Genomic DNA, 13,333 nt, shown 5'->3' on the forward strand with positions numbered 1-13,333 from the left:
ACATTTTTTGGTCTGACTTCTTTTGACCAACAATTTGTGAGATTCACTCATATTATTGCAGGCAGTTGTATATTGTTAATTCTTGTTATAATGTTTTGTTATATCACTATTCATTCTATTGCTTAGGGTCACCTGGATAATTTTCAGTTAGAGACTATTAGGAATACTTTTGCTATTAGCATTCACATACATGACTTTTGATGAATTTCTGAATGCATTTCTGTTAGTTATAATGACCTTGTAATTTGTATAAAATAAATTCCTGGTAGTCTGTATTTGAGTATCTCTTTGAAAATCCTACATATTCTGAAGCCTTAGGAGGCCTTACTAAGTTCTAGTTACTCAACACATTGCATTTATTCAAGTGATTCTCAGACAGTGTCTCTCAAGAAACTTGAGTTTCAGAAAAAAGACTGTTTACAAAGCATTAGTCTTCCGGAAGACAGCTCAGATATAGCTGCTGTAGGTAACTCTTCACAGGGGTTGGCTTTGTTTGTTTTTAGTTGATTGAGAGTGATAGTTGAAAACTGGTTTTAGTTTTAGTTTTTGTGGACTTCCACATTTTAAGAAACAATGAATCATTGTGTAAGTTCCCAACATTTCGTATTGAATGACAACAACAAAAATCTTTTAGCATAGAGGATTTACCCACTGGTCTCTGCAACATATGCCATACTTGTCACCCTTATTTGTTCAACTAATGTGATAGGCATCGGTGTTCCATTTCATTATTACTATGAATTTTAACAAACTGAATGTTAGTGCTCAGGAGACAGATGGGTGTTTTGCATATGTTCTAGAGCAGAACAAGTCAAAACCAACAAAATGAAAATTGTTGCTATTTTCTCTTGGTAGAAAAATGTTGGATTGTTTTTGTGTGTTCAGGAAAGATTGAAATGACCTTGTTAAAATATTGTCAACAGTGCACTGTCCCTGTTTCCTTTGGATAAAGAAATGGATTCCTTTCTCCCTTAGGTAGGGAGTCACCAAATTGACCGATATAGCAGACTAAGGATTTTCCTGAGAAACTTGGAGATGGAGTTGAGAAAACACTAAGGCTTCACTTGAAGTTCCTTCTTCATAGGATAGAGATGTTATATAAATGGTCGCATCGTGGTTTACCCCGTACCTTATTCTCTCCTGGGAGAGATAAACCCGAAGGGAGCTTTATAACCAGGGTCTCTCTTGAAAAGGAGTACTCTTTGGATGCATCCAATTTGAATAGCTCATCCTAGTCTACCCTCTTAGTAGAAAATTGGGAGTTTTTTGCAACAGCACCGATCTTTTCTAAGAAAAATTTTTTACCTGACACCAACAAAATTTTTACCTTACCCTCTGCTATTCTGACATAGCAAATTCATTTCAGGGGTGCTTTGGAGTTTTGTAAGAGTTATAAACTCTCTTTTGGAAATTCAGAAAAGAGTTCACTCACTATGGGTCCCTGTGGAATCAGATATGAAGAACTGTTTCCATTTACATAGCCCTTTTAACCTAAAGATATCAAAATCAATCTTGGAAATAATTTTCCCTGTGAACTTGATTCTACACAGAAGCCTACTGGTTAAGTTGCAATATTTCTCTGCTAGACTGCTCAGAGCTCTAATTTTACAATATTTAGAGTGTTTCCCCTCCTCTAGCCTGCCACCCTCCCTTCTTTTCTACTATTCCATCTAACAGTAGTGATAGCTGTCTCACTCACTTGGATTTGTTCTGCCCTTTCCCTGGGGTACAAAGGACTTGTATGAATCAATTTAAATTGGCCAGAAGAAATAGCCAGCAGCCTGCTTATGTTCAAATCCTCTGCCCTAATCACCAGTATGGAAAACCCATTGAAAAGACCTACACATAATCTTACATCCATTGCATTAAAGATGAAACTGCCGAATTGAAAAGATCTCAGCCAATTAGAATTGAACACATAGCTCAATAGTGTGTCTGGCAGTTAGATTTGAAAAGGCTGCCTTTGACAAAGAAAAGCACTTCTTTATGTCAGGCTGTTTAGGGTCAGAAAATAACCCAAACTAGAAACAGAACTAAAAACTTCTTATTTGCTTCAGTACTGACACCAGTTAAAGTAATTTACAGAGGCTCCTATCCCAATATCTAATTACACAGAATACAATATTTGTATACATCAGAACCACTCTAATTCACAGTGACAGGGAGCTGCAGTTGGAGAATTAGTGAGTAAGTGAGCAAAAACAATAAAAATCAAGGCTCCTGTACCATGATATATACTTTGTTCATTCCTTTTGACAAGTGTAGTATGGTGTGAATTATTTATAGTAAACGTACTATCGTGTATCCTCTAAAAGTAATAAAGTCTTACAGTTGTGAGTTTCTACAGTTTTCAGCCAGTAAAAAAAAAATAACTAAAAGAAAAGAGTGGGGAGGAGTTGAAGGAAGAGTAGATTCATTAGGTTTTTTGATAAATCTTCATCAGTGGGTTATAAGTTCCCAAGTTTCTTCTATATTGAATTCTTACTTATTTGGAGTTTAGTTACTTAGTTTAGTGTGCTAGAGTAAATTATGGGTGGGGTAGAAGAAGGAAGAAACAAAAGATTTAGATGGTATTTCAAACTCTGTGTTCATTTTATGCATACTGGTTACCTTTCTACATGTTTAGTTACTTTCTCTTTTAAAAATAAATAAATAGAATAATATCAACTCTCGTTAGAATGGTCAGAACTTTCATTTTTGTAGGGGGATAGCACACTGAAATATTTTTTGAAACATAATAACTATGTAAAAAGCTGCATATACTAAAATGGATAGTAGAAGAGAACTTCCATTCATTACATGCCTATTACACAAGCATATACATGCATGCATAATTAAATTATCAAGATAACCCTTTAAATTGGGATTACCTTTCTATTATAGTTTAAAAGTTTGAGACTTAGAGCTGTTAAGTCACAATTGCCCAAACCACACAGCTCTTAAGTGGATAGCTGGTACCAAACAGAGTTCTGTCTTATGGCAGATTTCAAGCTCTTACCACCTTGCTCTAGAATCAGATAGATCTAAGTCCAAATTCCATCCTTAGTATTTAATGACTTTGGGCAAGTCATTTAACCATCTCTAAGTCTTAATCTTCAAATTTAAAATGAGTAAATTAATGACCACTTTACAGAATTCTGAAGTTTTGGGATAACATCTAAGTGTCGGGAACATAGCAGATTCTCAATAAAAATAATGATATTTGTTATTATTATATGTATAACAAAGATTCAGTCAAACTTCATATAACCCCCAAATCTCATAGTCTTTCCTAATTTACAACATGTTTTAGTGTCCAGTAAGAAATATGACATATTGACATATTAGAATCATTGAAGGGTTTATATCCCTGCCAAACACTACTAGACAAACCTGGAATATATAAACACATGTGTTGTTTTGTTGTGTTTATATTTATTTATGAATCAAGCAATACCATTTATCTTAAAACCTCAGGACTAAAGCAAGATCAAGGAGGTTTTGAAAATCACTAATCAAAATATTTAAAAAGTAACTTAAAAGCATTATTCTAATTTGTATGGTTGCATGAAGATATATTTTAAAACAATACTCTAAAACTTTAGCACAAATTTGCAAGTCCCCTTAGTATAGCTGGGTTTCCCCCTCAGTCATGGACAAGTGTCAGAGGATTTGTAGCCATGTTTTCAAACCAGCATACCAACTAACATACTGGGTCTTTTTACCTGGATATCTGAGAAGTATGCAAAACTCAGCAAGTCCAAAATTGAACTTAATATCTTTTTTGTCCTCATCAGTCAGTTTTCCTACCATATCTCTTATTCATTCTGTCATTAATGGCACCACCATCCACTCAGTCACTAAAGTCAGAAATCTGGATTGATGTTTGACGACTTTTTCTCCCTCAATCTGCCTTTCTTCATATCCATTCAATCAAAAATTCTCATCATTTTATTTCATAGGTACATTTTAATCCATCCTTTCTTCTTTATTTTTACTGTCATTGTTTTAGTTCATAACCTTATCATCTTTCTTCTGATCCATTTTAATAGCCTCATAACTCCTTCTTTCTTTCTTTCTTTCTTTCTTTCTTTCTTTCTTTCTTTCTGTCTTTCTTTCTTTCTTTCTTTCTTTCTTTCTTTCTTTCTTTCTGTCTTCAGCATCTTTGATTCCATTTTTTAACTATAGTCTTAAAGAAGTATTCAAGGTGTAAACAGGGCCATAGCATTCCCCAGCTTAAAATCTTTCAGTAACCCATTATTACCTATAGTAAAAGTTCCAGTGTATTTTCATGGCAAATCCTGTGCCCATGCCCTGTGCCCTCCTATCTCTCAAACCTCATGTCCAGTCACTCCTCTCACATGTGTGACCCCACATGCCGCAATCATCGTTACATTCACTGCATCACTAACATTGACTCAAGGTTCACTCTGTGCCAGGCATATTCAAAATATTTCATATGCATTAACTCACCATGTGTACACAATTACTCTGTAAGACAGTATGTATTCACGTGATAGTAATACAAAATACTTGTTCTTCCCATATATACCATGTTGTTCCATGTTTCCAAGCCTTTTCTCATACAGTCCTATCTCTACACCCTCCCCATCCTCTCTACCCTACTCCACGCTTTCAATTTCTCATTTCTACCTAACTTTCAAAAGTCAGTTTACAGATCCTCTCTTCCTGAAAGTCTTCCCTGACATTCCAGGCTAGCATACATGTCCTTTCATTATGTTTTATTAAACCATATGTGCATCTCTATTTCTATATTTCCACTTCATATTGAAACAGTGTCCCTTACCAAATTATAAACCTTTATTTTATTGTCAGCTGGAAACTTTTTTGTTGTTTTTCCAAGATTTTATTTAAATTCAAGCTAGTTAACATATAGCATATAGTTTAGTATTGGTTTCAGGAGTAGAATGTAGAGATTCATCACTTACATATAACACCCAGGGCTCATCACAACAACTCCTTAAAACCCATTACCCATTTAGCCCATCTCCCAGCCCTCTCCCCTCCATCAACTCTCAGTTTGTTCTCTATCATTAAAAGTCTCTTGTGGTTTTCTCTCTCTCTGTTTTTACCTTATTTTACTTTTCCTTCCCTTCACCTATCTTCATCTGTTTTGTTTCTTAAATTCTACATATGACAAATTATAAACTTTTTGAGAGCAAACATTTGAGATATTATTTTTTGTCTTCCAAAAAGCTAATTCAATGACTGATTCCTAATAGGTGCTCAATACATGTTTTTTGAAGTGGATTAGAGAATAAGCAGATATTTCAGTCATAACGTTCTGTTCTATGTGTCACTAAATAGCATCTGGTTTGTCATAATATAGTTGATGTTTTCAAGAATACCACTTACCACTATTCTGTTGTCTATGTAGATATTTCTTTATTGTGGGTTTCTTATTACCTGTGCTTAAATTTTAATAGGCAGATGATTTTAAAGTGTGCTCTAAGTAAATCTCCTATTCCTATGCATTGGAATTGTGAAAATTTTCTCTCTGTCTCTAACACTGTTCTCCTCCCCTTTTGCGTAATCAACTCATGTTCATCTTTCAAGTTCAGCTTAAAAGACAGTTGCTCAAGGAACTCTTTCCTGAATCCTCTAGCCTACTGTGAAATAACACTGCTATGCACATTCACAGCATTTGCTACCTTTTCCTTCCTAGAACTTGGCCAAATAAAATTTGAGTCATCATTTATATAATTAATTTTTCTCTTTTCTACTAGAAATTGTTTATTACAAGATTAAGGACATTTATATTTCAACATTAATCTCTCATACCCAGTTCCATTAATTTATTCAAAAAAATATATTACATACTTAATATGTGATAGACACTGTGCTAGGAACTGAGGTGAAACAGTGAGTTAGACAGTATTCCCTTACTCTTAGGAAGTTTGTATTTCTAGCAGAAGAGACAGGTCATAAGCAAGAAAACAAATAGAAACTATCAGATAATAAGTCCTATGAATAAAATTAAAAGGAAACACAACAGTGAGTAAAAAGTTTAGGACACTATTTAAGACTGAGAAGTCATGGTGCGCTTCCCTGGGAAGATGTTACTTGAGCTGGTATTTAATGGATGCCCAATAAATATCTATAGAAGGAAAAAGAAGGCAGGAAAAAGCCAAATAAGAAGAAGAGAAAAGGAGGAAAGAAGAATGCTAAGTGACTTGGTTTATATAGTGTTCTTTTGGCAAAAGCATTCATGATTGTGGATTGTTATCTCAAAGTGAAGAAGGACTGACAGCATTCTTGTTTGAGCCTGGTGATTAAGGGACAAGAATATGGAGAGAAAAGGATGTGTGTACCCTTTCTTATGAAAGCATCTTTCAGATTTAAGTGATGAGATGGTGTAGCAAATCTTGAATTTTTCTTGCCTCTAATTTAAATGACAGTGTCTAGACCAGAACTGGCAGGAGGAAAAACAAACATCAGGAGCCATCCTCTGGTCCCACTTTTCAATGCTTTTGGAAGATGAGTTTTTAACATGCAGGCAAGGGGAGATAACAAAATTGAGCAAAGTCTCATCTATACCATTACTGTGAAAGTTTTCTTCTTTGAGGCAGTCCAAAGAAAGGCTGAGACTGCTCCTTTGATCACCTGGGCATTTTGGACATGTGAAGTCAATAAGAATTCCTTAGCTTATGTAATCAAGACCCAATCCCTATGTTCTCCACCTCAGACCCAGGGGGCTTCAGAGTCACAACACCTGGGAGGAGATCTTAGTACCAGTGTCGTTTACAGTTACTCTTCAGACATAGTACTTAAAATAATTTTTCATAGCAATAAACAGCATCTGTTATTCCTAAGACGAAGTGGTGGGGGTGGAGACACAACTTTATAGGGATATAATAAGATGGGTCCTTTTCCTTCTTGAATAATTAGGAACCCTCTGTTACATACCATGACATACATAGTGAACTGTCTATGTAACAGCCCTTTGAATGGACGTGTAGCCTTACACAACAACCTGGATTTTAAGATACAGATATTCAGAAAGCTGAAAGCAAAGCAATTTGCGGTTGGGGGAAATAGCTCCCAAGTATAAGGAAAGCAACAGGAGATGAATTAAAGGGAAAACATGGAATTTGAATGGTACAGACAGACTGGAAGAGTGGGGCGCAAGATATGAAAGACACTCCAAGCTGGCAAAAACCTTCATGGGCTCCAATGAGTAATCCTCCGAATGTGCAAAGCATTATTATAACTGCGTTAGGCTAATAACATAGCAACCTCCTGTTTTGGGTAAAATACTTGGATGTAGATAGTAAATTCTTAGATATGGGAAAACATTTTATTTAATTAGTGGAAGTTTGATTATCTCTGGACGTGTTCCATTAGTGTGCCTTGGTTATCTGGGTATATCCATTATCAGGAGTTTGCCTTAACAAGTCCATTTAGTGAGTTCCATCAAGGCATTTTTCTACTTAACTCCTTGTGCCCAAGTATCAGGGAGCTGGGCCCTAGTGGTTTTCAGGTTTCTTTGCATACACTTTGGTAGTTTGTCAGAGCAGTGATAGCAGTGGAGAATTTCCCATACATGTGCGCCTCAGCCCATAGTTAGCAGGAGGTGGGAAATCAGGCGGAGATGCCTTCCAGAGCCAAGGGGCCTCTTGGCATTTCCCTGGCAGCCTCGTGCTTATCATCAGCCAGAACCCAGGCACTCATTAGGCTCTTGATGAAAAGCATCCCAAAGAAAATGCCAGCAAATTGTGCCACTGTGCTGGCAGGAAATTAAAACTGCTCAGAGCAAGTGGAGCCAAGAGAGCTGTTGAAATGAAAGGTAACATCAAGGGTGTGATCACGGACTTACACAGACGGTCAGGATTCAAGATGCGGCTTTCTGCTTCACTAGGGAAAGCAGGAGGCCCTCTCCCTCTCTGCTGTCAGCCACAGTCAGTCCAACAGAGAGGCTGAGACAGGCAGGGATGTGGGCTTTGTGAATTAAGCTTTGTTATGCTTGGGTAAATGCTTGGGGTTTAGGTTGTTTTATTTTTCCCAAAGGAAAAACAGAAATAAGATAATTTGTTTTGTTTTGTTTTGTTTTTTTGTTTTTCTTGGTCCCAAACACTTAAAGACCAAATTAGGTAAAAGAACAACTTAAAGCAACACAGGTCCTATTAAAGTGGGGGCAGAAAGCATAGACAGGAGCAGACAAACCTCAGAACCTATGAATCTAGCAGCAGGACAGATGAAGGGGAATTTTAATTCCAGATAACTTTTTGTTGGTTGTGCTACTTCTATCTTGAGATTAAAATGACCATCAGCCCTGGGAAAGAAAGGGAGGTGCACAACAGGAAGCAGTACCAACGCGCAAACAGAGCACACTGAAATTTTAATCGTACTGGGGGTGGTGGCAGCGTAATGCCCCCCAAAACTGTCCAGGGCCTATTTCCTGAAGTTTATGAGTATGCTGCCTTACATGGGAAAGGGGAATTAAGGCTGCTAATTAGCTGACTTTTAGAGAAAGACTATCCTGGATTATCCCAGTGAGCTCTGTGTAATAGCAGGGGTCCTTAAATGCAGAAGAGGGAGGCAGAAGCAGAGGTCAGAGTGATGTGGAGTGAGAATGATTCAGCCAGCCATTGCTAGCTTTGAAAATCTAAAAGGGGGGCCACAGCCAAGGAATGTCAGTGGTCTTTCAAGGCTGGAAAAAGCAACAAAATTGACCTTCCTCAAGAGCCTCTAGAAAGGAATGAAGCTTGCCAACACCTTGCTTTAGCCCATTGAGAGCTATGTCGGACTCCTGACTACCAGAGCTAGAGAATAATACAGTTGTGTTGTTTAAGCCACGAAGTTTGCAGTAATTAACAATAGCAGCAATAGAAATGGAATATATTGATGTTTAGAAAATTTATCTGAAGTTCCATAAAGGAGTTTCCAAGTTCATTTACAATTCTTGGGGCTAAACAGTAAGGCAAAAAGCAGTGAAAAGATCTGAGAGGCATATTTATATCTTAAAATTGTTAGGCCTGTCACATGCATTATCTCAATCTTTACAACAACCTTACGAGGGTGTATCATAGTTCTAACTTGTAAATAAGGACCTTTTTTAAAAGGTAAAACAAGTCATGTCCTTCTACTAATTAAAATCCTTCAGGGGCACATAGGTGGCTCAGTCAGTTAAGCATCAGACCCTTGATTTCGGCTCGGGTCATTATCTCACAGTCGTGAGATGGAGCCCCACATCAGACTCCTGGTGAGTGGAGCCTGCTTGGGATTCTCTCTCTCCCTCTCTCTCTCTGCTCCACCCCTGCTCACTCGCTTACATTCTCTCTCACTCAAAATAAATAAATAAACGTTAAAAAAAATCCTCAAGTGTTCCCCATTTCACCTACATTAAAATCCAAACTCTGTCGTAAAATCCAAAACTCCACATCAGTAGCATCAAAGTGTGGACTCCTAATCAGCATCACTTGGGACTTTGTCAGAAAAGCAACTCTCAGGTCCCACTGTAGACCTTTCAGTCAGAATCTCTGGGGGCAGGGCTCAGGAATCTGTGGTTTAACATGCTCTCCAAGTGATGCTTAAACACACTAAAAAGTTTGTGAAGCACTACCTGACGTGATGTGCACTCATCTGTTTCTCCAGCCTAGTCTGGAACCACTCTCATCCTTGCCTGTGATGCTCTGGCCACACTGGCCTTCTTTCATTTCTGAAGGTGTCACATTTGCTCCCATCTTGGAACTTTACATTATCTGTTCCTTCTGCCTACTAGTCTCTTTAGAAATTTGCCTATTGGCTAATGCCATTCGGGTTCTGAGGTTTCCCTGATTGTGATCATGGGAGAATCCAAAGAAAAAGTGTGAATAGGACTGGCTCCTCATTATTTTGTCATAACCTATGTCTGTGATTTGAGAAAATTATAGATCTACCAGTCATAAATTGAAATCTGCGGATAAGAAAATGAACACCAGTTGTTAACTCGGTAGATTTAAGTTTTGCTACAAATTTTATTAATCGTCATCACAATGTTGTTTTTCTTGAAGAAGCTGGTGTTGGGATATTACATTTGGAAAAGCTTTTTTTTTTAATGTTTATTTTGTTTATTTTTGAGAGAGAGAGAGAGAGAGAGAGAGAGCAGGGGAGGGACAGAAAGAGGGAGACAGAGAATTCAAAGCAGGCTGTGGGCTGCCAGCACAGAGTTACAACACCTGGTTTGAACTCACAAACAATGAGATCCTGACTTGAGCTGAAGTCGTTCGCTTAACCAACTGAGCCACCCAGGTGCCCCAGGAAAAGCTTTTAATGCTAGTTAGTATCTTAATTACTCCATCTCATGATCTTGCATGCTCTATTAAAATCTTTTTCTCTTTTTGAAGGGGGATTTGGTAAGCAGGCATAACTCTCAGCATATGCTGTATACATTAGCTAGGTGTTTTCTGAATCAATGTTAACTATGAACCCTCTGTGATGGATAAGCACTTCTGCTTTCTCAATTCCTAAAGTGTACCATTTTTGCAATGAGTTCTGTTGCATTTCACAAGTCTTTTGGCAGGGTCTTTAAGGCTGACTTTATTTGTCTCTTGTATAAATTAGCTTCAGTAGATTATTTTTATAGTTAAAACATAATACAATATCAAAAAGTTTAGTTCTATTTAAAATCATTGGTCTACTCAGAGGAGCATTTAGCATTTTTTATCTTACACAATAAGTACCTATTACAATTAATAACACCCCCCCCCCCTGCCTAATTTTGGTGGTGTTACGTAGTAGAAATTTATTTCTCGGTTGTGTAAAAGTCTATTGTGGGCATTTCTGGTCAGTAGATGGCTTTCTTCCATCTCCCATCTCCCAACCATCTGCATCCAGCAAGCAGATAGGAAGAGTAGAGAAGGTCTTTTTCTAAAAGCCAAGAGTTGGAAGCAGCATCACTTTTGCTCATGTTCCCTTGGTGAGAATTTCTCTCAAGGCCATAACTGGATGCAGGGATGACAGGGCACTGACCTCCCGGGGTGGACAGCCATTCCCAGTGACAAAATCACTACATGAATGGGGAGTACAAATATTGATAGCAAGCCAGCCAGCTGTCTCCTGTCACAAAAACCTATGTAAATTATCTTAGGGCCATGTTATATACTGCAGTTGCCAATGAAATGTAATGTTCAATCAAAGCAAACTCATCCCTCTTGCCTGGTTACCATATGTGCTTTTCACCCTTTTAATGGTGCCCTTAGCACCTCATATTTCCTCATTTAAAAATTCTCATCATTATTCAACTACACTAAGCTTCTTGGGGATAGAACCAGAGTCACTGTTCTTTGTATATCTCCCGCCCAATATAGTGCTTAACATAGAGTGTCACATGTAGTAGAGTCTCAGTGAATTATTTTGACTGACTGAATGAATGAAAGTACTACATTCCTATTGCAGTATATTATCTCTTAAGATAGAGCCTATGCTTCAAGCTGTCTCTAGTCACTTTTGAGTTATATGGTGAGCTGAATAAATCAAACAGAAGTTAAGACTCTTTGTCCTTTTTGTCTTTTTATGAAGGACATGATCCGATTGTCACACTCCTGAAGCATTATAAGAGACCGCAGGATGAATTGCCCTGTAATGAATATTCTCAGCCTGGAGGAGGTATCACTTTCTTACTCAGTTTTTGTTGTTAGTACAATATTGTGCCCAAAGGTAAATCTTTTTTTTTTTTTTAATGAAAATTATTGTCAAATTGGTTTCCATACAACACCCGGTGCTCATCCCAACAGGTGCCCTCCTCAATACCCATCACCCACCCCCCCTCCCTCCAACCCCCCATCAACCCTCAGTTCATTCTCAGTTTTTAAGAGTCTCTTATGGTTTCACTCCCTCCCTCTCTAACCTCTTTTTTTTTCCTTCCCCTCCCCCATGGTCTTCTGTTATGTTTCTCAGGACCCACATAAGAGTGAAAACATATGGTATCTGTCTTTCTCTGTATGACTTATTTCATTTGTTTCTATTACTATTATATTCCGGAGTTAGAGAGGAGGGCATGTCAGATTAGCTTTATTTTAAGAAAACTTATGTCTGGGTGAGGCTGAAAATAAAGAAGCCTTCACTTGGGGCACCTGGGTGGTTCAGTTGGTTGAGCATCTAAGTCTTGATTTTTGACTCAGGTTATGATTTCATGGTTTGTGAGATCAAGTCCAGCATCTGGCTCTATGCCGATGGTGTAGGGCCTGCTTGAGATTCTCCCTCTCTCTCTGCCCCTGCCGCACTCACGCTCTCTCCTTCTCTCAAAATAAATATACTTAAAACCAGAAGGAAGCCTTCATTTAAGCTGTTTTTCTAATTTACCAATCTGCAGTTCCTTCAGGTTTAACTAACATTCCCTGGACTGGGTTTCTATGAGGCTTATGCATGACTAGGAAGGCCTGGGTGAGCTGAAAGCAGTCATGTTCCATTTTAGTAATCTATTAAGGCAGGCCAGAGAATATCATACCCAGACACAAATTAAATCTGTTGGAGTCTGCTAGACCTTGTTTTTTTGTTTTTTAATCTTTTTGTGTTCTCTCTAAATAAACACTCACTGTGTAGTTTCAGTATACAGAGAAATACCTGGGTTAAAGCTATATTTTCACTTGGTTTTCTTAGCAAATTTCTTTTGTCACCTGCTTCTTTTTATAATGTTTAATGTCTGTGTAGAAAAAAATGATGGCTACCTTCAACTCTATAATCTAATTTGATTTCTAGATGGCTCCTATGTGTCTCTTCCATCTCCCTTGGGGAAGATTAAAAGCATGACAAAAGGTATTTCAATATGGGACAATTGTTACACTTTATCACTCAGGATAACAATTGGCTCACATACAATAACTTTCTATTCTGTTTCACATATTATACATGATGACTATTTTGCGTGCATAAACAATATTACCAACAAGCCATTCTTCCCACAGTTAATCTTACCTCCGTACTATTTTTCATATGGCATCTTGCTTCATGAAGGTATAACAGTGAGAATTTCATAAGTATTAAAGAAAGATCAAGTTCTTAAAGACATTTGTACTTTCAATGAAATCTAAATTACCAATGTTTATATCTTTGAGGAGAATTGGTAATAGGTTTGCCATAGGAAAATAAATTTGAACAAAGAAGTTATTTTTCAAAAGACCCCAAATAAGTAATACCTTGGAAAATTCTTGTGTGGATGCTGCACATAGAAATTAATAGCATTGAATCAGGAAAATTTTTTAAATATATAATTCAACTATAAATTTATATGTAACTATTTAGAATTTGAAGTTTTTTAAAAAATTATCTTTGGTTTGGGATGTTTCCTCTGAATGATTCACATACTTATTTTTTGACATCTAACTGGCATCCCTTTGAGATTTAGCTGATGGAT

The 13,333-nt window shown here is 37.3% G+C and overlaps 1 protein-coding gene across 4 annotated transcripts in view; it reads left to right on the forward strand.

The window, feature by feature from the left end:
- Positions 1-13,333, forward strand: part of TNNI3K (TNNI3 interacting kinase) — a 293,732-nt gene that overhangs the window by 110,627 nt on the left and 169,772 nt on the right. For all 4 annotated transcript variants that reach the window (XM_025912718.2, XM_086717284.1, XM_086717283.1 and 1 more), the window contains exons 12-13: positions 11,500-11,586; positions 12,679-12,735. In XM_025912718.2, coding sequence (XP_025768503.1) covers positions 11,500-11,586; positions 12,679-12,735 — 144 coding nt within the window. The remainder of the gene's footprint in view (positions 1-11,499; positions 11,587-12,678; positions 12,736-13,333) is intronic.

The sequence above is a fragment of the Puma concolor genome, chromosome C1, assembly GCF_028749965.1.
Source record: "Puma concolor isolate L17-30 chromosome C1, mPumCon1.1.hap2, whole genome shotgun sequence".
NCBI lineage: Eukaryota > Metazoa > Chordata > Mammalia > Carnivora > Felidae > Puma > Puma concolor.